Here is a 26,905-nt window from a genome sequence, read left to right as displayed (position 1 = left end):
AGTGTTCACCCATAAAAAAATAAAAAGGCATTTTAGAGGGGAAGGGTTCATCTTCATGTGGTTTTCTTCTTTAATTGTTTTAATGGGTCATTTTCTCCACAATCCTAGAAAGTTGTCACCTTCTAATTGGAGATGTGATAGTATAAACTATAAAATGGGTGATAGGAATGAAAAGGAAGGGGGAAGTGCTCAATCCATTGTTGGGTCTGCATGCGTAGAATTTACTCAGGGCACATCCCATAATTAACTTTCCCTACTTTTTGGGTCAAAAGAGCAAATTTAGGGGTGTGGACACACACAAGTACAATGATTACCAATTTTCGTTGGTGTCAGAAACCAATTACGTAAATATCAGACAGGGGAGATCCCTCCAGCCAATAACATCCGTCCATTACCGAGCCCTTAGATATCCACGTTCGCGAATCCCAAGGTTATTAGGACTACCGCCCTTCCCCAGGTCATGGTGCTCCTCCCGGAGTCAACTTTTTTCTTATTTAAATGTTTGACCGGGACCTAATAACCAAACTGATGTTTGAGGTTGTTGCTAGTTCAAGTTTTGTACCATGCAAACTAACAGTTATAAATTATTATTGTTTGCATTGATGGCTTTGCTTAGTTGCTTTATCTTTAATAAGGCATGCCTTCACCATCACCTTGTTTCATTTCACAAAATTGTATTTCTTTGGAATTTGAAAATGAGCGGTTGATGTCTAGTTAGTTAAATTTGTTAATCGAAGAAACCCTTTTTATTAAAATATAATAGTGACAGAAAAGAAACTCAATTTCAATCTTTTTTTATTAAAAACAATATATATATGAACCGAAAGTAAGATTCAACTATTATCACTTCACTAATAAATAGTTTCAACTCTCACGACTCAAGAGACTTCTTATTTTAGTTCTCATTTTCTCTTGAGATAAGAACCGATACCAATAGCTTTAGTCTAAAGTCAAATATCTTCAAATGATAAAAACTTATATCAGTAGCCTGAGTACAAAGTTATAGTGTCTTCCCACCAAAGGATTGATGCGATAGCATGAACCAAATTTTAGTGTTTACTTTTGAGGCAATGATTGATGCCAGTGGTGGTCAGAACCCTAGAAATTACAATCATCGAAATCGTTTAGGGTGCGATAGAAAAAGACATCACCTAAGTAATTTTAGCTATTATATATTAGATTTGCTATTTTTTAAAGGGAAGACAACAATGTATTAAGAACCAAAGTTACATGACGTTCCACTATTTTTAGGGTGCGATAGAAAAAGATATCACCTAAGTAATTTAAGCTATTAGTAGTTAGTCGTTGGATACGTGGATTGCTGATTGATTAGTGAGATAGTCGGTCAGGTGATTGTGGAGTTGCTGGTGAGGATAGTTAGTCTGTCGGTGAGGTTGTCAGTTAGATGGTTGTGAAGTCGTTGTTGAAGCAGGGTTGTCGTATGGAAGGGATGGTTGTTTATTTTTTATTTTTTTAATCATGTTTTCTAAAACACTTAAAATAATTATCTATTGCTTTACAAAATGAAGAAATAAAAGTATGTGACATTTTTTGTTTTAAAAGTTTATTTTTGAAAACACGTTTCACACTTATTTATATATGTAAAAGATAAAAATTGTTTTGCAAAACGTTATCAAACACATCCTAACAACTTGAGAAGCAATAAAATCAAACACGTACACCCTAAAGATTAAAAGGAATTTCAATGGTAAGAAAGTAAAAACATTAGTACATTAGTATTTAGGGTATAAATTCACCCCGCACTTATCTTGGTGTGTGCTTTATAGTTTCTTTTCTAACATCTAGTAAAGTAATCCCACTAGCTTCCAAATCGCTGCACCTTTCTTTCCAATCTCCAATGACTCACTTCAGTACTCATGAAATGGATGCCTTTTCTTGTTACCATCTAAAAGATGAGAATACCAAAAGGGAAAGCTGAAGGTGGGGGAGAGTACTAGCTAAGTAGCTAGTGTCACATTAGTGGGTTAGGCAAGTTCTATCCGCATATAAAGTCTTTTGTGGGGGGTAAAGGTAAGATAAAAGAAATGATTCATTTTCATTACATAACAACTAAATATACATAGTAAATTTATAAGTCGAAATTAATACTTTTTATTTTTAAAGAAAAAAGAGACTAAATACGATTTGGCTGTAGTTCTAGGATAGAAGTTTTTACTGGATAAAACTATATAAAAAGGGATGGGAAAGTAGGTTATGAGTGTGTGAAGGTAAGAAATTTACCAAGTCCAGTAATGACTAGATTTCTATTCACAAATTTAGAAAAGACAACTAATAAATATTACTTTTTTGTAATGTGAAACCTTCTTATAAGTCATGACTGTTCACCAAGAACATGGTTTATGCAAATTTCATCATAAAAATTCTGGCAATTTTCCCTGATAAGTATATATTTTTGTTTTTCCCTACTAATTGAACAAACACATAAAAAAATAGCCAAAGCAATATGAAAGAGAGAGAGAATTTGGATGATAGAGACAAATGTGCAATATCATTAACAATAGGGGCAACAATTAGAAATACAAAAAGGCAACAGGGACAACTGGTGCAAAAAATAATTAAATATCATATTTAGTTGGCACAAAACGACAATAACAGTGATATGGGCACCTACTGGCTACTGCTAATGGTGCCTACCTCTTACATTTCAAAGAAAAGACTTTATAAATTTATTGTTGAAGACAGAAAACCAAATGCAAAGTTTAGACTAGAAGCTGAGGACAAAAAATATATGATTTAAAAAAATTGGAATATATGCAATTATATGGTGGATATTGCAGCAGCAAAACCAGACCTTCCATGCTGTGTATGGATGAGAGAGACAGCCATAGAGGTTGAAGTTAGATAGAAAGAGAGAGAGAGAGAGAGAGATTGAGAGATTTGGAGGGGGTTTAAGAGAGGGTTTTAGGTCCACCAACTGGTAGTTAGAGATTGAGCTCCTTAACCAAACTCTTGATTCATCATCAATCAAAGTTTAAGTCTTTGAAACAAGGAAGGAGAAGAAGAAACAGAGATATCTGAAACAGAGCAGCAACAAAGCACCATCAACTTGTTTTTTTTTAATTTTTTTATTTTTTATTTTTATCAAAGCAAAACTACCCAGAAAAGCTAAAGAAACCCACCAAAGCCCAAAAATAGAAACCCAATTCTGGAAAAAGCAGAGTCATCATTTTCCTTGAGTGACTGACTGGGTGAAACTCTTCCCATTTTCCCTGTTTTTCTTTCTAGAGAGAGAAAGGGGCTCTGTTCCAGACTCTCTCTCTCTCTTTCTTTGTTTGTGCGTGTGAGTCTCACGTGGGGTTTTGATGCAGTAATGGACGGAGAATATGTATGATTGCAAAGAAGCGAGAGAGAGAGAGAGCAAAAGTGAAAAAACTCCCGAGTCCCTTTTTGAATTATTACTCTTTCACTTGTTTTGTTGGGCAGAAAATACTCTGTTTCTTTGGTTGAATAAAAAGACTTGTTCTTGGGATCGGAAAGTGTTTGGTTCTGAGAGGACTCTGTTTAAGCGATCGGGTGTTGTTCTTTAAGACTGACTTTCCTGTTCCTCCCAAACATCCCACAACTGTTACAGGTTTCCAGGTACCTTTATTTTTTTATTCGACTATTTTTCTTTTCTGACTTTTATCGTCAATGTTTTCTTTTAGCTTCTTTTATGTCTCAAAATTTTTTCTTCTATTTTTTGTTTTAGTTATTTGGTTTGGTTCTGTCTTTCTATTTGTTAATATGATGATCCATTGTTTTTTTTTTTTGCCCTTCAATTTTCTTGTTGAGGCAAAACTTTTTGTTTCTCATTCATTTTTTGTTGTTGTTAATTTTCTTTTGTGTGATCATGGTTTTGTTTTAGACTGGAAATTTCACTGTATTGGGTTGAATTCTGATTTTGTTTGCATGAGATTTCTGGGTTGTTGTTGCTCATATATAGTATATACTTGGAAGATTGTCTACATCCATTCACTTATTGTAGTAAATGAAGAAATTGAGTTTTCTCAACCGTTCTAGTGGTTCGTAGTAATCGTTTAATTATTGGAAACTGAACTCCTCTCTTCTTTTTCATTTTCTTTAATCAAAAAGAGTAATTCATAAACCATGTTTCTCCCTTGGAATCTAAGAAATTCATATAAATTATTAGCTCTTGTTCGCTTTGCTTACAGTTAATTGATTGAATCAAATATAGCTAATCATTTTTTTTTGTTTTGTTCTGTGAGGATGGCTTGGGATCTACGTAGTATATTTTTGATGTTTGAGTAGTTTTTCTTCAAATACTGGTGAAAGTAAATTTATTAGCTTCTCAACTATAGTGTTAAGTACTAATTATGGGAACTTGTGCTCGTCGTCTGTTTTTCAGTTTTTTGGGTTGAGTATGTGATCTGTGTCAATACAACTGGGCGAGAAGATTTCAAAGTTGAGACAAATATGGCAACTTATTATACTAATTCAAATAATCAAAAGGACGGTACGCCAATGCTCTATTCAAGGGAACCTTTAACTAGTTCATATCCAGAAACACCTGTTCTTCCTGGTAACATGATGATGTATATGAACTCGGGGTCATACTCGGATGCATTAGCTGGGAGTTCTCAGCAGCAAAACAACTGCATTGAAGTCGTTTCCTCAGTGGGGGCTTCGGATTCCAATACACAACAGCAGGATGTCTTATCACATCTTGGTGGCTCACGTATTGGAGAGCAAGGATTCAATGCATGGAGAGATAGTAGAAATGAGATGCTAGTTACGAATCCGATGGATGGTTCTGCAGCTATTCTTCATGGTGGACAGAACTTGCAAGGCCAGGGATTGTCCCTCAGCCTCTCATCAGGAATGCAAGTGCCTTCTATGTCATACCGGAATCCCAATATGGGTTTTGCTTCATTCTTAAGTCCTAATCCATCACTGTCAAGTGAGGGCAGGAATGGCACTTTCAGAGATGACCAGCCAAGAAATGTCGAATATTTGCAACCTAGTTTTCTTGGAGGCAATGCGGATTCAAGTAAAGGGGATTTGTCTCCATATGGGATGTCGAGTATTGCAAGGAACGTTCCCAATTCCAAGTATCTGAAAGCAGCACAACAACTGCTCGATGAAGTTGTCAACGTCCAGAAAGCACTGAAGCAGCATGACAGGGAGAAGAACGAAAGCACAAATGAGCATATGATGAAGAGTTTCAAGGAGGGTGATGATGGTTCAAAGAATGAGCTTGAAAGTGGAGAATCTTCAAACCCCCAAGAGTCCGCCAGTAATTCATCGTGTGAGCTTTCACATGCTGAGAAACAAGAGTTGCAAAACAAGCTGACTAAGCTTCTGTCTATGTTAGATGAGGTATGAGCACTGCATTATAGTTTTATATCTCTTCTTGGGTTAGTTATTTGTTCAACTTGCTCATTTGATCACAATGTTCAACACCATAAAAGTAATCTTTATATTTAGCATGCAGTTATGGTTGCTTTTTTTGCACAGTTTTCTTCACTAGATTCCTACATCACCTGCCTTGATCACTGCTGATGTTTTTGTGTGATTAAGCAGGATTGTACACTTATCGTTAGTTTGGCAGGAATTGTAATGCTTCCAGTATAACATTTTAACTGAGGGTTAGTGTTAGAAAACAACAGAAGAAGGGTATACAAGCGATGGTTGGTTTATCAGGTGGCACTGGTTTTAGGTTTTCTCACCACCTTTCCCTGTGTCAAATAGATTCTGGAAAGATGATTAGCTTAAAAATATTTGGTGTCTGTATCTGTTTAACAGTTGTTGTCAAAAGAAACTTATTCAGTCCAAATGAAGATGCCAAGATGGTTGAATATCTGGTGCGACTGTGTTTCTCTTTTGTGGATATTTCTTTTTTCCTCTTTGCTATTGGAGATGAACAATTCACTAAGAAAACCAACAATCCCCGCCAAAAAAAAAGAAAAGATTCTGATGGACATTCAAGGTGCCTTGTATGCTGATGTACTTGTCCACAGTTATCATAGTCGATTGTTGATGTGGGATGGTGGAATAAAATACATTGATTAGATTTCTTGGACAAGTTCCTACATTGACAATCGTTTGATGTGATAGGACATTATCAAGTTCCTTGATCAGTTCTCCTCATATAAGATTTCTGATGGTCTGGTCTCTTAGTTTAGCGGATTTTGAGAAGCAGCTTTTGTTACCTTAAAAAATTAACACAACCACATTTTTTCAAGGATTTTGTTGTGTATGCTTTGATCGCTGTGGACCTTTCTCATATTGGTACAGGAAATTCTCAAGTTGGGTATGGAATTCTAGTGGGAAGTTGTGGTCTTTTGGATTATTCTGAACATAATGGCTGAATCTATCCATTCTGGAAGTCTGGTATTCAAATATTTCACATGCGATAATTGTAATTGCTTTGTGCTTAAACCTTTCAAAGACTTTGAGAAGGAAGAGCTTGTTTCTTTGTTGTCACTAGTGACCACCCTTATCGAGTATTATAACTACTATGTTCTGCTGTTTCTTGTCAATGATCTTTCATTCTTCCTTTATTAAATCTTTTTTTCCATAAACTACTTGACAAAGGTGGTACTAAAAAGATTTCACTAAATGCATGATATATGCAGCATTAGTACCTTTTTGAAGTGTAGATATGTATGGAACTTGGCCATTTTTGAACGCTCTGCTCCTATATTAGTTATGTGATGGATTTGATTAACCCTTTTTAATTACGTTTATATCTTTACTATTTTATTTATTATTTCTTCCATTCCTTATTATGCTGTGAATTCATTCTAGAAAATTATTTTCATTCCATGTCACTCTTATCCATATGCCTACATAATATAAGGTTCTTATGAAAATTATTTGTATTTTTGATGACTCATATACATGAGTTGTTGGATTACATCACTATATTGGAGCTCCTCTATTTTCCATGATGTGTAATTATGTTCACATTTCCATCATCACAGGTTGATAGAAGGTACAAACACTATTATCAGCAGATGCAGATTGTGGTATCATCATTTGATGCGATAGCAGGAAGTGGGGCAGCTAAACCATACACAGCAGTTGCTCTTCAAACTATTTCTCGCCACTTTCGATGTTTACGTGATGCAATCACAGGCCAGATACGAGCAACCCAAAAAAGCCTTGGGGAGCAAGGTACTTCAGGAAGCATTAAAGGGGTTGGAATTACTCGCCTCCGTTACGTGGATCAGCAGCTCAGGCAGCAGAGAGCCCTTCAGCAGCTTGGTATGATGCAACAACATGCATGGAGGCCACAAAGAGGTCTGCCAGAAAGTTCTGTTTCGATTCTGCGAGCATGGCTGTTTGAGCATTTCCTTCATCCGTTTGTCCTCTTGACTTATACCTTTTTTCTCAATCTTTTTCTTAATAATTTAATTATTTGAATATACTGGATTTCTTCACTTCAAAATCTAATATCTAATGTTGATATTTGCCAGCTATCCCAAGGATTCTGATAAGATCATGCTAGCAAGGCAGACTGGCTTGACCAGAAGTCAGGTAATGATGAAGTATTCGTACTATATGTAGCATTTTGCTTGCTAGACTAAGAGTTATGACTCACATACGTGACAGACTGACAGGGACTAGGATCATTTGTTTTTATCCACTTTGATCCTTGCTAACTTGCTAAATCAGGAGAGGAAAATGTATAGTTTCAAGAGATACAAAGTGGAGTTTAGTTTGAAAAAAGAAAAAAGAAAAGGAGAGACATAGTTAGTTGGTAGAGAGTTTGCTGAAATTTATAGTCGATGGAGGAAAATGATAATTTAAAGAAATAACGGCACAGCAATAGAGGGAGAAGAATAGTGTTCTTTCGTTCTGGAGGTTCTTGCAGCACAGGCTGTAGACCATGGAAAATCAGTTAAATGAGCGGAGGGAAATTTGAATATCAAACCTTTCCTTGCAATGTCTGAAGGATGTGCGTGTTGCCGTTCTCAGGGGTTTTTGGTTATTCCCATTTTTTTTTTTTTTTGCCAAAAAGAGAGAACAAAAATGTTGCCTATATTAAGGGTTAACGAAATAGCCAGGTCCTTTCTACAAATGTGACCCTAATTAAGTCATTACTTTCTTGTTACTTTCAGTGTCGATGGATATGGTATTACCATATCAAGTTATTCAAAGAAGTTAGTTTTCACTGTTTATATTTCAATAAACATATAGCATCATAACATGTCAGTTTTTGAGTAAAAATGTTTTCATTATTGATGTAACTTGAGAACAAGAAGTTTATATATGTACTTTTCTATTTCTGCACAGGTCTCAAACTGGTTTATAAATGCACGGGTGCGTCTCTGGAAACCCATGGTTGAGGAGATGTACAAAGAAGAGGCTGGTGATGCTGAAATGGACTCTAATTCTTCATCTGAAAATGCACCCCAAACCAAAAAAGGTGAGAAGAGGACCTTGGAAGACGGAGGGGAAGATATGCAGCCTAGTGCAAGTTCCACAGGCACTGATAGATGCAGCACGGGACAATTTATGGACTCCAAACCTGATCATTATGATGTGGAAATGGCTGGATCCACTGGGTCTGCCAGCTTCCAAAATGGGACTCGTCGTGAAGCTGAAGCTGAATTTGGGCTAGTGAAGCTTAGGCAAGGAGAAAGGCCTGGCATGGATGAAAGTAGTTTCTTTACTGATGGAATGGTTCAGTCTGATAGGAGCAGCGAAAGGTTTATGGCTGCATACCACATGCGGGAGTTGGGGAGGTTTGGAAGTGGAAGCGGCGTGTCTCTAACATTGGGGTTGCAGCATTGTGATGGTGGTAACATTCCTATCTCTAGTGGGACTCCTCACAGTTTTGTTGCCATGAGAGATGATGATTTGTACAATGCAGCAGCGTCTTCCGTTGGGTCAGAGACCGCAGATTTCGACCAGCAGCACAGATTTGGTTCCTCCCATCTATTACGCGATTTCGTAGTGTGAAAGATGCATCATTGCATATCCACATTGGTTCTGTTGATTCTTAGGGGGTGAAGACAAAAGATAGTGTTAGGGTTTTGACTTGCTTGCAAGTTTTGAAAGGAAAGACTGTTCTCCTCGAAACATAAAAGATACAGTTGTAATATATGAAGAACTTGATGAAGCTCAGCATATTTGTAAAGATAAGATGCATATTATTTGTTTAATATGTGCAAGGGAAAATGTACAACCAATGCCGGCCAACTGTTGGTGATGGTATTGAAGAGAAAAAGAAAACAAGAAATTATATATAGTTTGTAATAATAAAGCTTCCTTGGAATTGTCTGACTGTTATTACAATATTGCCAAGTCTTTCAGTCCTATTATTCTCGTTCTGTTTTCCAACTTGACCATGCAGTAAAACCAAACCAGCAGGACACATTACTCGATAAGCCCTTATTAACTGCTTATTCTTCCCTCTAAAAAAAAAAAAAACGCTTATTTTTCAAAAACATTTACAATCCAATCATCAAGAAAAGTAATTGATGCATGATCGAATTTTGTACCCCAGAGGAATAGAGAACCAAACACCTCTAGTCCAAGGACATAAGAACAAAGCATGCTCGATAAACTCGGAAAATATCGTACAAATTGGACAAAGAGGAGAACGAGCAACCTTTCTTTTGAATAAATTTGCCATAACCAGCAACTACATCAACACAAGCTTTCCGCAAAAAATGCTTTATCATTGCTCTACCTCAAAAGACCAATTACCTTCCAAACCTTATTGGGGATGATACTTGACAGCAGAGAGGTTGTTTTATGTCAATATGAAATTTAAGGTAATCAGACTCTACAGTATACACACCATTCTTATAAGCGCTTCCTCTCCTGGCCACCAAGAATAGATTGGGATTTAACTCCAATAAGCATCAGTAGGATTCGAATCCAAGTGTTAGGTTACCACACCGGCCGGCACACTCTTACCAACTCGACCACATGTGATGGTTATATGCGCACCATTCTTCTCACAGGGCCAGATTAGTCTATATATCTTGCTCCCAAACTCTTGAAATTGGGATAGATTCAATTGGGATATATCTTTCTAAAATGTAAACACTTGAAACCTTTACTGATGTTAATTAGCAGATTAAAGCTTCTAAATTCCCCATGTTTTCGAAAGCTTTGAGAAATGAAGCCACAGTTGACGTTGTTGGTGCTCGATGAGAGAAGCACTAGCCTAGCTTTGCAAACATGTTAACATTCACAATGCCATTCAATCAAGTCAGAATTTAATTATTCTTCATAAAAATCGCACAAAACAAAGACTAATTAATCATCACTCATCAGAGTAAATTCCAAGTTTTATTATATGAGGACGGAGGACCAGAAAAGCACGTTGCCAAGATAGTATAATATCGAAAAGATACAAATTCTGAAATCATGCCTCCCATATTAATTTTTTTCATATAGAGTAAAGTAGTCCAACTTCATATGCTTTGTGGATGTATTTTCTGTCACGGAGGTGTTAAATTTAAGAAAATCAAGGAGTATATCCGAGCCAGCGATGATGAGTCGAAAAGTAACGACCCCTGGTTGCGGCTCCCGGTAGTCGGCCCCTAACACCGTCCGGAAGTGATACGGTTTGTGAGTCTCCTTGCGGTTCTGGGCAACCGCAAACTTTCCGACCTCAATCACATGAGGGTCACTAAGGTTCGTTATGGGCTTCCAAGCAAGGTGGCTGCCGCCAACATCCGCGATGGCGAGTAGAGGAAAGAGAAGAGCAACGATTGGCAAGGGGTAGTAAGCGCCCATCATATATGGATGATGAGATAATTGTACTATATGCATGGTTTATATAGGGGTGGAAGTTAACCGAAAAAGAGAGTATTAATTATTGAATCCACGCAATTCAAGAAAGATTAGAGGTAATTAGGAAGAAAGACTTCTCAGGAAAAAAAAAACTAGGAAACATATATGTTTTTATATTGTATATGGACGGATCCTAAGGGCATCTCCAATAATGGAGTCAAAAGCCAAAATGACTAATGAGTTTTTTTTTCACCATCTCCAACTCAAATCAAAAGGGTGTCAAAATGACTTTTGAGCCATATCTTGAGTCAAAATGACTAAGGAATGAAGGTAGAAAGCCAAAATGGCTTAGAGGAAGAAAGCTGGGCCCCACCTTCTACTATTCAAAATGAGTGACTCTGATTCACTCCTCATGAATTCAATTCAAAATGGAAGGGCAAGATTAATTGATACAAAAAATTAGAAAATAAATATATAATTACTTCATTTCTAATATGATAGTTAGAAAAATGCGATGAATTAAATTCAACAGCTAATACTAGAGTAATGTAGTTTTAAACGAGAAAAACTTGAAAAAATAAAATAAAATTTTCTAAAAAAAATTTAAACGACGATATATTATATAAAATTATTATGTATGATATATAAATTCATATTATAGTTAAATAATTATCTAAAATAATTAAAATTATGAAATGGCTATGACTTTTGACTAAAGGGGGTTGGAAATGTAAAATATGAATGAATAGTAATGACACTAGGGTATCAGATTTTTCAAATGACTTTAGCTTTTGACTAAAGGGTTGCAGATGCCCTAACTTTCTTACCTTATATATATATATATATATATATATATATATATATATATATGAGAATTAGTCTACATTCAAATATTAACAACACAATTATGTATATGAATCTCTCTATTTTAAAAATCATGGATTTATTGTTACTCTCATATTTACTCTATCAAATAAAATGGTAACCTTTTTTCTTTTTTTTTTGAAGAGGGAAGTTATATTCATACCTCCTAAAATGATATTTAGACCCCTCCAATAATTTTTAGAAGTTTTTAAATCCTACTTTGCTCTTCTAAAAAATGAACAAAATGAAAGATAATAAATAAATAAATAAATAAAATCTACACCTTCTCTTCCCCCCTCCTCCTCTCTTACAGCCATACATGAGGACTATTAACCACCACAGGTGGTCGAGTTGGTAAGAGCCTCCAGGTGTGGAACCCCCACACCCGGGTTCGAATCTTGCCGACGCTTATTGGAGTTAAATCCCAATATATTCTTGGTGGCCAGGGGGGAGGAAGCGTTCTGATAAGATCCCCGAGCATGGATTAGTTTCTGGGCCTAGGAAGCCTTTGAGGACACCGTGTTATTAACAAATCAAAAAAAAAAAAAAACATGAGGATTATTAGGAAACTTTAATTAAGGTAGAATGTTTAAGATTGCAAAATGGAATAAAGGACAAAAAAAATAGAGAAGAAGAATCGAGAAAATAATGATCGAAAAGCAATATCTATTTCCTATTCTTTTTGTTTCTTTCCAGTTTGGCTTAATTGCTTCACTTCATGGAGTTGACGTTGATTGTTATCTTGGTCTCTTTTTATGTTTTTTTTTTGGCTAGGGTAGACTATGTTGATAGCCTGATTTGGGTTTAGAGAAATTGATTTTGATAATAGTCCTCATGTGGTATTATAAATTGCACGATTTATTAAGATATAGAAGTAGGTTCATAAGAGCATCCAAGCTTACAAGGTGAATGGTGTTAAGTCATGGCTATGAACTGAGTTTTAAGTGATGAAAAAAAAGATATTACTAGTAGATTTGTATTGGAAAAATTATCTATATACAAAAAAAGGGCAAGATTGGAAGTTTTGTGCAAATTTTAGAAGGGGGGTCTAAATACTAATTTAGGAGGTATAAATAGAAGCTCCCTTTGAAGAAGGGGTTGTCAATCCATTAATATACCAAAAATGTAGGTAACAACATAAATTTGACCCACCCTCACGGGCTATGTCAAAAATGGTAACTATTTAGTAATTAGAATAAGGGAAAAAGATATAAACAGTACCTGAGGTAAGAACTATTCTAAATTTTTGTACCCAACTTTTGGAAACTATCATTTTAGTACCTGGAGTACCCAATCCAACCCAATTTTCGTACACGCCGTCCATGACGACGTTAACTCTTCTGACAGCTGGCATGATTTAAAGAGGCCACGAGAGGAGCAAGTTAACGCCGTTATGGACGGCGGGTACGTATATTGGGTCGGACTGGCTATTTGGGGTACCAATGTGATAGTTTCGGAAAGTTGGGTATGAAAATTTAGAATAAACCATAGTTGGAGTACTGTTTGTATTTTTTTCCCTTAGAATAATACGTGCTATAGATCTCATTTACTAAATATGAGTTTCAAAGATGTGACATATGTCACATCAACACTTTTTTTTTCATTCCTACTTACAAAGAAAGACGGGGAGGGGGCCAATTCACTAAATTAGAATCTGGGCAGAGAGTCGGATACGTGCTATCAATTTAATGTAGACTGAAAAGCTCAACACGCCTGAACATAGAAATAGAGTTAATAATCTCGAGTTGAGAGAGTTTTTTGTTTTTTTATTTTTTAAATAAAAGATTAGGTGATATTAGTTCCTCGGAGATGACTACTACACCCGAAAACTCAAAACCTATCCATCCGCTCTCTTCTTTTATTTATTTTTTATTTGGATTAAATTCAGTTTACCCCCTTGAGGTTTGGGGGTAACTTCATGCACTACTAGAATTTTCCTCATATACATCGGCCAGAAACCGATGTAAAAAAAAATTTGTACACATGTGTTAGTGGGTGATGTAAAAGATCGGAAAAAAATAGACATCGGTTTTTAACCGATGTCCCATATAATAATAAACATCGGATTATGTTCCAGAATCGATGTTAAACTGCTATTATGATCACAAATTGGTGTTTTTAGATATTGTTAAACCTTCATATTTATGCATTTAATGCTTAACAAAATATAGGTCCAACAGCACTAGTATTCATTCTAACATCGTTACTCATTCTAGAAACGATGTGTTATATTCTCTTACACATCGGTATTTTTAAAGTTTGCTTGCTGTTTATAAGCTCTACGGGTACTTGTCATATATCACACTATTTAAGATTGAATCTACATTCTTTTGTATTACGCGACTGATGTTCATTATTCTATTAAACATCGTTTCCTTTTATGAAGTGATGTCCATTTTTCTATTAAACATCAGTTTTTGAGATTGGCACCGATGTTCATACTTATACTAAACATCGTTTTTCATTTAATAAATCGATGTCCATTGATTTGTTTTACATCGTTTCTTACACAATGTCGATGTCCATTGCGTTGTTTTACATCGTTTCTTACTTAATAACTCGGTGTCCATTGGGTTGTTTTACATCATTTCTTACTTAATAAGTCGATGTTCATTGAGTTGTGTTACATCGTTTCTTACTTAATATTTTGTTATCCACTGGCTTATGGGACATCAATTTTTTCTTTTAGAACTGATGTATTACTTCTTATATGACTTCATTTTTATAGTATAAACTGACTTGTAATTATTGCTAGGAAATCTAATGAGAATACATATCGTAAGTAAATAAATTTTGATTAATATTGATGCCCAAAGTACATAACAACATCCCAAGTATTTCTATGCATAACATGTCAAAATAAAACAAAAATTTAGGTGTAAATGGTACATAAACGAAAGCAAGCCTCGCCATACTTATATCCCATTTATTCTTCTGTTTTCACCTGCAAATAAAATGAAATGAACAATTAGCTATAACAAGAAAAACAGAAGGAAAGAAAAGAAAGGAAAAGGGAAGGACAAAAAGACATTGAGCTTACAAGACATTCCTATCCTAGCATCCATAACACAATCTGTTGGTTAGCTTAACTATAAATTTCTGGGATATTTAAGTCCTTAATTATGATTAATCGAGTCAAAGGTCAACAATGCTGAGAAGTTATTATAAAAAAACTAGGCACAGACAGATTGCATGAATATATTTGTTGTAATAATGTGACCAAACTAGAAAAAATATATAAATAGATAAAAGTATGATAAAGCCTTAAGCTAAAACAGACCTACCAATTGGAATCTGTCAAAACATAAAGCATGAAAAGTTCTGTTCGAGCATAGTCATTGCAACATATAATAGGCGTCTTTCCTCCTACCATTTAAATGAGACAGATTACTTGAGGAAAGCGCTATAAAATCATATATATATATATATATATATATATATATATATAAGAAATGTTGAGCTTACTACATACCTCAATGGACATCCATCCCACTCTCTTTTGCACTACCATTGAATTCATGCAACAAGGGTATCTCACATTTAGGCAAACTTTTGTTTACTTGCTATTTTGTTAATGACTTGGTTTTTCAAATTGATTATTATTTCATCCAATTGAAGTGGAGCGCAGAAAAAAAATTGAGTAATAGGAAAAACACCTATATCTTATATTCTTATATGTTAAGCCAACAAGGCTTATTATGGTTAAGCTTCTGAAGGCCCCAAAAAGCCCTTTGTTAGACATACATGTTTATTATATGAGGGTAATATTGTTAAAACCTTCTTTTTGATAAAATAAAGGTAAAATTAAAGCCAAATATATCAAAACTGCCCCAATCAGTTTGCACCATACTGTGGACAAAAAGAAATACCTCTCCAAAAAGCTGCTCATTCATTTTAATTTTTTTTTGTTTTCTTTTTTCAAATTTTTTGTTTTCTGTCTATATTGTTATTGAAAACAAAAGTGCTAGCTCGCACGAAGTGCACGTTGAGAGGCTACTAATGTAATTAAGCACTAACAAAAACAAGAAACAAAGGATCCAACACCTCTAACGTATTGCTAAGAGTAAATACGTGCTAATAGTTTACATCCTAAGCTTACATTGGTTAGATCTGTCTGTGGATCTTCCATAGACTTGTATAGAGTGCCTTTAAACTCATGCATCACTTTCTCAACCTCTTCAAGAACACGTTTCAGTATTCCCACCTGCAGTTGAATGACAGAGAAGTGTGATTCAGAAAATAGTACTCCAAAGCAAATGATTCAACAGATTGAGAAATAAATAAACAGTATTCTGCCTAAAAAGCCTAGATTACAAAAGGAGGTTTTCCAACAATCATTATCAATAGTGTGAAAAAAATTTCACAAGTGAGCACAGAAAAAAGACAAAGATTCGAAAGAAAAAAGACTAAGACCGCTTTAAATTGAGCAATCAGAACAATGTCTGAACCATTATCTGATTTGTTTCCTTCCTAACTACGGCCTGACTAAACAACAAAAGAAGAAAAAAATACAAACATATAAGATGATTCACCACAACATGGACTCCAATTTAGCCACCTTCATAAAATAAAATTAAAGAATAAGAGAGGCAGTGACTATTGAGTGAAGGATTTTAAAATGCAACCTTCCCATATCAAATGATGCTATATATTATATGTATAATAAGAGAGAGATAGAGACCTGACCAGGGTAAATAGTTCACTCAACCAGACAAGAATTAGGACCATGAAGGCCAATAGTTGATCATCGTAAAACTCGAACAGAAAAAACAATATGCCAATCATAATCTCCAGAACCCAAGATCATGTTATTTGAAAGTGAAGCATATGTCAAAAACGAGCATTAAGTGTACACACACACACACACACACACACACACACATTCTATTATGGTAAAGGCAAACCAAAAGGATGTATACTCACCGGGACAAAGACAAGTGATTCAATTACATGCACAAAAATCAACTGAAATGTTGGAAGCTGATGACGAGCATGGTGTTGAAGCTGCACTGGAATAATTTGACAAATGTAAGCATCAAATTATAGAGGCAGGATAGGAGAATGAATAACACAAATACTTATGCAGTCTTCTCAATTCATAGTCAAGGATATACTCATCATTCCAGGAAAACAGTTTATTAATATTGTTTTGGATCAACCGGACAAAAAAAATAATTCATAGTTCCACAAGGAACTTATACTACTACTGAATAGTGAAAATATATGCAAGTCAATAATGCATTGTTTCATCCGCTTAAGACAGAAGAAGATACTTAGTGGAAATAGCACAATACAATAAAACAAACTTGTGAACTTCAGCATCCGAGTCTGCGTCTCTCTCAAAGTAAATGACACAGACATAGTGGTTGTAAAGAACACAAATGGAGACATCATAAGAACGGCACACTTTGTCACCATCATAAGAAAACAACAAATAGAATGCCACCCCTATGGCTTACAGAATGCCACCATCATAAGAACGCCACCCCTATGGCTTGCAGAATGCCTCTGAAAATGAGAATAATAGACAAGAGGAAATAGGGGAAATAATGTTTGCCAAAATAATTTTTCAATCACAAAAATGCATTGACCATGAAGATGCAGGGCAACTGTATTGACCCTAACAAAATTAAAAGCAAGTACTCATTTGACCATGGTCACTACACCAGAAGATAAAAATACAGTTACTCCATACACAATGGCAACATTAAAACACATGATGCAATCACTCCACACCAAATACCACAGCTGAGGGAACCACATTCACCATAGCAAAAAAAAGGGACGTTATTCAAAAGCAGTGAATCATTGCAGACACATATAAACTATATCCAGGTGTCAAGAAAATCCTCAACTTAAATCAATAAACAGAAACTACTATCATTTTACCGAATGCAACAGCATTTTACAGATTGAAGAAAACTCATGTACAAACTGATAAAACTACTGCCAATTTGAAACTCAAAAGCAACATAAGTCAGTTACACATCAGTATTCAAGCTACAATTATTTACAAAAGCTTATGCCCTTTATATATAAGAAAACATACAAATCAGCTACCTGATATCCATGAGAGTAAAAGATAAGTTAAGAAACCCAACTTAAACCATGCCTACAAAATATGAAGCAGCAAATAGATCAGAACAAACCAAGAGAATTAAAACTCAGATGTCAACATTCAAATTCAAAAGGAATACCATTCGATGATCAGCTCAAAGGTTCAAATTCACCAACCTAATTAAAACCCAGCAAATTTCAGAAACCTAACAATGGAGAAATTGAAAATTCGAAGCTAGAGGAGAAAAAGTGAGTCTTTTCAAAAGACTAGTTGTGAGCTTACCCATTTTATCATGTGATTGTATTGGGTTCCCAGTCTTCTTCAGGGAACGTAGGAATCCCCAAATCTCCACCCATCTATAATTAAAACCCTACAATTGAAAACCCCCAAAATTCTCAGGACCCAAACAGAAAACAAAGAATTCAGTCGCAGTGACTCACCATTAACGCGATTAATTCAAATTGAAACCTGTTGTAGAGGGTGCTTTGCCAGGTTGAAATCTTCTGAGCTCCTAGAGAGAGAGAGATAGAGAGAGAGAGCTTGCGGGTGGAGGCGATAGCACTGACGAGGGGTTGGAGGTGGTTAAGGAAAGAGAAACAGTAGCGGGAGTGAGCGGAGAGGAAGGCGATGGTGGCCGTAGAAATTAAGAGGGCGGGAGAGGAAGGAGGAGAGAGCTAGAGTTTCGGGCAAGAGCGAGAGAGAAAACGATGAAAGTGAGTGAGATAAAAGTAGGAAAAATAATAAAGTGTGGGGGGAATGAAAATTTTGTTCCCCGCGTACCCGAAAGTTTTTAACTTAGTCTTTCCGCGTTTTTGTAAATTTTTGAATCAAACTCTAGACATCGGTCAACAGTAATAACCGATGTCAATTATATACATATAAATCGAAATTTGAGGAATCGATGTTAATGACATTTTTTTACATCACGTGAATTCCTCACCGATGTAATTGTCGTGATGTCTAAGAGCAAAATTCTAGTAGTGATGTTAGTCCCTGTCCTCTCAATTTAATCAGTTTACCCCCCGAGCTTGTCAATTTTCCTCAACCGTGTTCAATTTCTCAAATTCCGTCTAAGTCAAACGTTAAATATGATGATGGGGCCCACTTTCAAGGCTAAAATGGTCATTTCATGACAAAAAAGGGAAAAAAAAAAAATAAATAAAAATCTTTCTTCTTCCTCTGATCCCCAAAGCTACCTCAACCTCACATACACATATCAACTAATAAGTAGAGAACCATTAAACTCAACTCATCCTCTCCCAACTCAGTCATGGTGTTCATCCACACCATAACTCCCGAGAGCTTCCTCAACCTCCGAAAATCAAATCCCAGGAAACCCATTAGTCCATTACCATAATCTTCAACTCATCTTCGCTCCAAAATATCTAATAGAATACAAACAACAACCATACTAAAAATACTTCAAAGTTGCTATTCAAGAAACTACCGCCACCAACTTCTCGTCCACCAGCGACCAGGCCGCCACCCCTATCTGTCCAGCCCGGAGCGACGACGGGAAAAGGATTCTAGTCGTCTTTGACGTTACCTCCATTTACAGTAAAATTCCACGACTGCAAATAGAGGTAGCAACGGGCCTAGTCGTGCTTCGTGCTGTGCTTGGGCGGGCCCATTTATTATCGTGCCGGGTTGGTGCCGGCCCATTTACTTAAACATTAAGGCCGGCCCGGCCCATGGCCCGAGCCCATATCGTGCAGGGCGGTGCTCGTGCCGGGTCAATAACGGGCCGTGCTTGTGCCTACCCACTATAAAGCACGATTTTAAAATCTTAATTTGAACAAATAAAAATTAATTTTATTTAACTATTTAGAAAATTAAAATAAATTAAGTTCTACAATGTTTTTCTTAATCTTAGCTTTTCAAGATTAGATTTCTAATAATTTTTTATATTCCACTATAAGAAAGAAAGAAAAAAAACTCAAAATATATTGTTTTTAGTATATTATTGTGAGATTAATCTTTATTAATATAATGAAGATTTAGTATCTATTATTCGTTCCTTCATTCTATAGTTGTATTATTATGAGATTAGTCTTTATTAATAAACATATATTTAATATTTAGAAAAAATACTTATGTCAAAACAAGGATATAATGTTTTGTTTCATTATTTTGACAATATAAAAGAAAGCATTGGTGGAATTGTCATGAGATTTTAAATAAAAAGGTCTCATATTCAAATCTCATCATTGTAGTTTTTTAATATTTTTAAAAACAAAATGAAATTTTGTGTTTGTAACGGGCCGGCCCACAATATGTCGTGCTCGGGCCGTGCCGGGCCAATGGGCCAATATTCTTAGGCCCAGCCCAACCTGTTATTCTAACGTGCTCGGGTCATGCCGGGCCACTAACAGGCTTGGGCCGTGCCGGGCCGCTTTTAAGCGTGTCGGGCCCGCGCCGTGCTCGTGCTTAGTGGCCCGTTTGCCACCTCTAACTGCAAAGATCGCGTCCTAACCCAGACTGCCGCAAAGAACCGCACAGCCACCGCCATTAGCCAGCACCGAGATGCAAGATCGAGGATCTGATCCCAAACCAGGTTGACCGCACCCAGAGCCCGCCACCGCCACCTCGAAAATCCAATCTACACTCGTGCAAGCCCGACCCAGAAGCAAACAAAGAAGCATCTTTGTTTCGAGAATCGGAGACTTCTGCAGGAGCGAGGAAAATAGGAGGAAACAACGAGAAAAAGAAGAGGAGGAGCGGCCATGGCCGAACAATGGGAGCCCAGAGCATTTCTGGGCAGTGATGAGATCAGCGCGTAAGGTGGTTTCCGGCGTCACTGGACGACGCGGAGGACGGACAGGATTTGTTGAAGATTGGCGAGCATGGTGGTGGTGGAGGTGAGTTGCGATGTGTAGCTAGGGACCAGTTGGTAGAGGAGAGAGAAACTCCGATCTATTCTCTCTCCTCTCAAGTCTCTGCAATCTGAAACCTAGGATCTTAGGGCTTACGAGGGAGGTCGGAGATTGCAAGGTCCGGCGAGGTCAAGATTTGGAGGAAGTTGAGGATAGTGATTGATTTGAGAAAGGAAGAACCTAGAAAAACCAGAGGGGTGGTGGTGAGATAGGCGAACTAGGTTTTTGGGGGTGCAGGAAGAAACGGGGAGAAGATGGGGTAGTGGTGAAGAAATGAATTTTTAATTTTTTAGGTCTTTTTTTTTTGTCATGAAATGACCATTTTAGCCCTGAAAGTGGGCCCCATCATCAAATTTAACGTTTGATTTAGACGGAATTTGGGAAATTGGACACGGTTGAGGAAAATTGACAAGCTCGGGGAGTAAACTGATTAAATTGAGAGGACAGGGACTAACATGAAGTTACCCCCAAACCTCTAGGGGGTAAACTGAATTTAATCCTTTTTTTTTTACTGAAAGTAAAAGGAGATGGTAACTACCATTATTATTTATCACAAGTTTTTTTAGTATCCAACAAATATAAACCATCTTTTCCTATAATTTCAAAAACCTTTTTGGTCTACAGCTACATATATCTATACTATTATTAAGAGAAGAGAGCTTGCTCTCTAAAAATTGAATTTTTTTTTACCAATTTAACCCTTATATATATTAAAAACCTATAAAATATAATTAATTAATAGGGATGGTATAGAAAACAAAAGGATAAAAATAGGAAAAAATTCAGTTTAGTCCCTTGAATTTTAGGGCTAAAATCAGTTTAGTCCATCTTTCTGAGAATTAATCACGATGATCCCTATACTCTCAAATGACATCACTCGAGTTCAAAATTTGAATATAGGTCCAAAAATGATGTCACTTGCTGAGTTGGAGCCGACATGGGACCCATTTTTTAGCCTTGACCCTGCAAGAAGGGTGAATTACCAAAATAACCTTCGAGGCAAAATTCATTAAAAAAAAAAATTGAGCGCTCTCTCTCCCCTCTCTCTCGCTCATACAGAAACCCAGAAGCTCTCTCTCTGTCATTAGCCGATTCCTCTTCATCTTTTCTCAGCTAGGGTTTCGACTGTTCCTTGCCATAAAAGGATTATTGATTGAAGTTTCCTATTCAATCTCTGCTACTTGATTCCAATAAGGACTCGTTTTCCTTATGGATCTCAGAATAGGTGAAGGTATAACCCAAACCCAAGCAGACTTAATTTTGGATAGCAGGTATCAGCCCGCTATGCTAAATTCCCTAAAGGGATCTTGCCAAAATTACTTTTGGGCTCAAACAATAATAGTATAATTCAGGGACACATAAAAATCCTTTTGAAATCATGTAGATACCGAGTATAGGTTTCATTAATTTCTATCTTTTAGAAACCATGCGTATGCTGAGTATGGGTTTCATTTTCCTTTCTCGTTTTACTTGCACACGGATTAGTATGCCTCTATATGAGGATGCTACTTGAGTGAGGTTTGTGCAATAATCCTTCTAGACATCTGTAACTTGTACAAATGTTGTGCTTTAGTTTTTCACAATGAATGGTGCAAAGTATGGTATATTAATAAACTGTTTACAACTCTTAAAACATATGCACATTATTTGGTAATAATGCGTGAGGGAATAGCAAGTTGTAAAGAATGAACAGATCTGTCTTTTGGCAGAATAGTTAGTTTATGTCTATGATTTGGTGATGGACTAAAAATGATTGCCTTATGTAAATCAACAAACACCTTAATGTTCGTCGTAATATACTTAACCTCTACATCAGCTCAGTCACACCAAAATATTGTCCTTCAATTCTCGACAAATTTAGATCATTATTTCAGTTCGTCCTCACTCTTTGGGCTAACTCTGATATAACTTTGGTTCCCATTGACTCATAGAGCATGGTCTCATTAACTTAATAAGTAGCTACATATCTGAGATTTCATTATACTTCAGAGTTCAGACCTCTCTAATCACCATCATCACTCAATTTCTCTCTTTGTGAATCTTGATTGAAATTAAGTAGTCTGAGATTTTATCATAGTTCAGGACTAGCTAGTAACACATTATTACACCACAAATAAAAAGGTCCAATAAGGACCTATTAGAACAATAGCATCTGCATCTCTGAAATGGCCAATAAACAGAGTAAAAGTGTAGAGGAGATGAATTTATTCTTTTGTAATCCATAGCAATAAAGCAATACACTCAACTCATAGTTTCCAAAACCTACTTATAGTGACTGTTGTCTATGAACCAAAGATATCCAAAAAGAGGTAGAATTTGAAAATGTAGACCTGTATTCGTCACGTTGTCCATAGACAATGCCAACTTTGCTGCATTAGTAGTATATTACAACTTTTCGTTCTCCAGTTGTGCATCAGTATGTAATACTTTGCAGTCAGTCCTCGGGCCTGTACTTCGCCCATCATCATCATAATTCTGCAATAGCATTATTGTTCAGATGTCAATCCCCCTGTTCGCTACAAATGAGGAAATTTTCTTGAAAAGGAAATTTTCATATTGAGGCAAATACAGGAGAGTCCTTCTATCATTTTGTAAAATACCTTGAGTTCTGTTCTCAGATTAGCTTCATACAAACGTCTTCATTGGGTGGCATTACAAGGTGAACCCCACAACTTTTAAAGGTCGTACAAAGGGTACGTTGAATACTAGTGACTCGACACGTAAAAGGTAGCAGAGGACGCATTTGAGGAAACCGCCAGATTTCAAGAAAGGGTATGTAGTGCAGCCACACATGATCCGAGTCTTTGAAATCAAATTTGGGTGTGATGAGACGTGAAAGTACTTCATTGATGTGAATATAGACCTCAAAAGCGCAAAGACCAGAAAAATGTGCCAACTTTTGATCAACACCAACACAGAGAGTCAGAGACCGAATCCTGTGCTGTCCCATTTGAAATTTGCTAGTGTTTCAATACAAAATTCGAACCGTCGAAACCCCTTGTAATCCATTTGACAGCCAAACCACTTTGGAACCTTGCTTCTTGGAACTGGAAATTTAATTGTAAATCCAAATTGCTGAGAAGATAGGAGTCGAGAGAAGAGATCATCTTCCTTGTTTGCCATCCTAACCAAATTTTGACACACTCTCCAGCAATTGGTCAAGTCCATCTCCTCAATCATTATTTGTGATTCTTTACGCTCCAAAATATTTGACAACTGGTAGTATACCAATTGCTTTAACTAGTAGTGATATTCTTGCTAGAGCTAAAAATGGAACGGGGAAAACGGCTGCATTTTTGCATCCCTGCTTTGGAAAAAATTGATCAAGATAACAATGTAATTCAAGTTGTTATACTGGTTCCAACTCACGACTTGGCCCTTCAAACATCACTAGTCTGTAAGGAGCTAGGGAAGCATTTGAAAGTTCAAGTTATGGTTACTACTGGAGGTACCAGCTTAAAGGATGATATCATGCGTTTATACCAACCAGTTCACTTACCTTTGAAGAAACACGCGATGTTGAGAAAACTTCTTTCACTGTTTCTTCCAGTCCATCATAACTGACTTTGAGAATATCTTGAATGCCTTCGAAATAGCCAGGTCCTTTCTACAAATGTGACCCTAATTAAGTCATTATTTTCTTGTTACTTTCAGTGTCGATGGATATGGTATTACCATATCAAGTTATTCAAAGAAGTTAGTTTTCACTGTTTATATTTCAATAAACATATAGCATCATAACATGTCAGTTTTTGAGTAAAAATGTTTTCATTATTGATCTGTAACTTGAGAACAAGAAGTTTATATATGTACTTTTCTATTTCTGCACAGGTCTCAAACTGGTTTATAAATGCACGGGTGCGTCTCTGGAAACCCATGGTTGAGGAGATGTACAAAGAAGAGGCTGGTGATGCTGAAATGGACTCTAATTCTTCATCTGAAAATGCACCCCAAACCAAAAAAGGTGAGAAGAGGACCTTGGAAGACGGAGGGGAAGATATGCAGCCTAGTGCAAGTTCCACAGGCACTGATAGATGCAGCAAGGGACAATTTATGGACTCCAAACCTGATCATTATGATGGGGAAATGGCTGGATCCACTGGGTCTGCCAGCTTCCAAAATGGGACTCGTCGTGAAGCTGAAGCTGAACTTAGGCAGGGAGAAAGGCCTAGCATGGATGAAAGTAGTTTCTTTACTGATGGAATGGTTCAGTCTGATAGGAGCAGCGAAAGGTTTATGGCTGCATACCACATGCGGGAGTTGGGGAGGTTTGGAAGTGGAAGCGGCGTGTCTCTAACATTGGGGTTGCAGCATTGTGATGGTGGTAACATTCCTATCTCTAGTGGGACTCCTCACAGTTTTGTTGCCATGAGAGATGATGATTTGTACAATGCAGCAGCGTCTTCCGTTGGGTCAGAGACCGCAGATTTCGACCAGCAGCACAGATTTGGTTCCTCCCATCTATTACGCGATTTCTTAGTGTGAAAGATGCATCATTGCATATCCACATTGGTTCTGTTGATTCTTAGGGGGTGAAGACAAAAGATAGTGTTAGGGTTTTGACTTGCTTGCAAGTTTTGAAAGGAAAGACTGTTCTCCTCGAAACATAAAAGATACAGTTGTAATATATGAAGAACTTGATGAAGCTCAGCATATTTGTAAAGATAAGATGCATATTATTTGTTTAATATTTGAAAGGGAAAATGTACAACCAATGCCGGCCAACTGTTGTTGATGGTATTGAAGAGAAAAAGAAAACAAGAAATTATATATAGTTTGTAATAATAAAGCTTCCTTGGAATTGTCTGACTGTTTTTTTTTTTTGGCTGAAGTCAAAGGTTAAAAGAGGCAAAGAGCCACCTTAACCTTTGAAATTTTATTGAAGAAAAAAAGAAGGAGAGAAAAAAATACATGGGGAGGGGGACCAAAACCAAAACCTCCCATATAAAAGCAGTAATAAGCTAAAGAAAAGACAGACTAACGAAAACGAAAATTCGGCATTCCTGAACGGTCTCTCTGAAACTGTCTGTCAATGAAAGGAGGAGCTAGGTCCCACCAAATCAAATCACTAGAGGCTGCACCATAATATTGCCAAGTCTTTCAGTCCTATTATTCTCGTTCTGTTTTCCAACTTGACCATGCAGTAAAACCAAACCAGCAAGACACATTACTCGATTAGCCCTAATTAACTGTTTATTGTTCATTCTCTCAAAAAAAACAAAAAACGCTTATTTTTCAAAAACATTTACGATCCAATCATCAAGAAAAGTAATTGATGCATGATCGAATTTTGTACCCCAGAGGAATAGAGAACCAAACACCTCTACAAAGCATGCTCGATAGAGACAAACTATGGTATTGTGTGTTGAAGGAAAATCAGTTTTGTGTGCCTAATCAAACTAGGAGTATGAGAGAATGTTCTAGAATTCCTAGTTCTATTAGGATTAGATTTCCTTGTAACATTAGAACATGTACTTTGTAATCCCTATATATAAGGCTCCTATTCTCAATAATGAAATACAATTCTCTCTTCAATCTCTCTCGAATTCTCTTTTACTTAAACACTTTATCAGCACGAGTTTTAACCACAAAACAAAAACCAAACCAGAAAAATCTTCAAAATCCTCTTCACCACTGTAGCACCTAGCCCGAGCTAGCCAAGCCATCACCGTAGCCTGCCCCGCGCTACACTCCCCTGCGCTCCCTGCTGCTCGCCTGCGCGCCCGTGCGCCTGCAGCCTTGCACCGCTGCTCTGCTGCCCCTCCAGCCTTGCCGCAACGCAGCTAGCACAGCTAGCTTTCAGACATCCGCCTGCTACTCTCGGCCCCATCTTCGGCAGCTACTATTTGCTGCTGCCCATACACTTTGCCGCACACCACCGAGCCATCCAAGGCCCCTCCTTCCATGAATAAACAATAGTCCAAGCTTCATAAGTTCAAGAATCAAGTTTTCAAGCTTCAATTAACCAAGTAAGTATTTACATTAAAGTTTCCGCTTTCAAAATTTATTTTTCCTCTTCTTTTCTTCGGGGACTTACAACCTCCCTTCTTCTACATCCCACTTTTCTTATAACGTGGGTTCGATTCTTGAAAAGTGGAATCGTGGGGATTTATGCTATTAACGAACTAAGAGCGTTCGTAAGACTTCGGACTAAGAGCATCCGCAAGCATTGATTTATAATCGTATAAACATCATTGTTTAGGTCTAAACCAATTATTCTTGTAAATCGATTTCTTGGTAGCATAGGTCGGAAATCTTATTATTTAGTTGTCGTGGAAGTTTTTAACTTCGAAACTAATATATTTCTTCTTCTTATTTCAGGATGTCGAAGCCGAGGCTTGACTTTCCTTTACTTGATTCAACTGGCTCGGAATATCATAGTTGGGTCACGGAT

At 36.7% G+C, this 26,905-nt stretch overlaps 1 protein-coding gene and 1 long non-coding RNA gene across 3 annotated transcripts; one reads left to right on the top strand and one right to left on the bottom strand.

Moving 5' to 3' along the window:
- The first annotated feature begins 2,723 nt into the window (after positions 1-2,723).
- Positions 2,724-25,201, top strand: LOC112173107 (BEL1-like homeodomain protein 6). Of its 2 annotated transcripts, XM_024310664.2 has the most exons (6): positions 2,724-3,600; positions 4,367-5,337; positions 6,945-7,324; positions 7,440-7,500; positions 8,260-8,597; positions 24,666-25,201. In XM_024310664.2, the coding sequence occupies exons 2-6, from the start codon at positions 4,435-4,437 to the stop codon at positions 24,994-24,996; spliced, it is 2,013 nt and encodes a 670-aa protein (XP_024166432.1). In that variant the 5' UTR covers positions 2,724-3,600; positions 4,367-4,434; the 3' UTR covers positions 24,997-25,201. The 2 variants fall into 2 exon arrangements, with proteins under 2 accessions (XP_024166432.1, XP_040365479.1); XM_040509545.1 differs by lacking the exon at positions 24,666-25,201 and having other exon boundaries at positions 2,727-3,600; positions 8,260-9,264.
- Positions 16,223-16,981, bottom strand: LOC121050186. The gene is made up of 3 exons (XR_005802297.1): positions 16,887-16,981; positions 16,504-16,589; positions 16,223-16,368 (listed from the first exon to the last, which is right to left on the bottom strand). It is a non-coding gene; the product is annotated as an uncharacterized LOC121050186 (long non-coding RNA).
- Positions 25,202-26,905: the final 1,704 nt, after the last annotated feature.

This window comes from Rosa chinensis, chromosome 6, assembly GCF_002994745.2.
Source record: "Rosa chinensis cultivar Old Blush chromosome 6, RchiOBHm-V2, whole genome shotgun sequence".
In the NCBI taxonomy this organism is placed as follows: Eukaryota; Viridiplantae; Streptophyta; class Magnoliopsida; order Rosales; family Rosaceae; genus Rosa; species Rosa chinensis.
The sequence above is the reverse complement of the archived record's forward strand: the minus strand, read 5'-3'. Positions and strand labels throughout refer to the sequence as shown.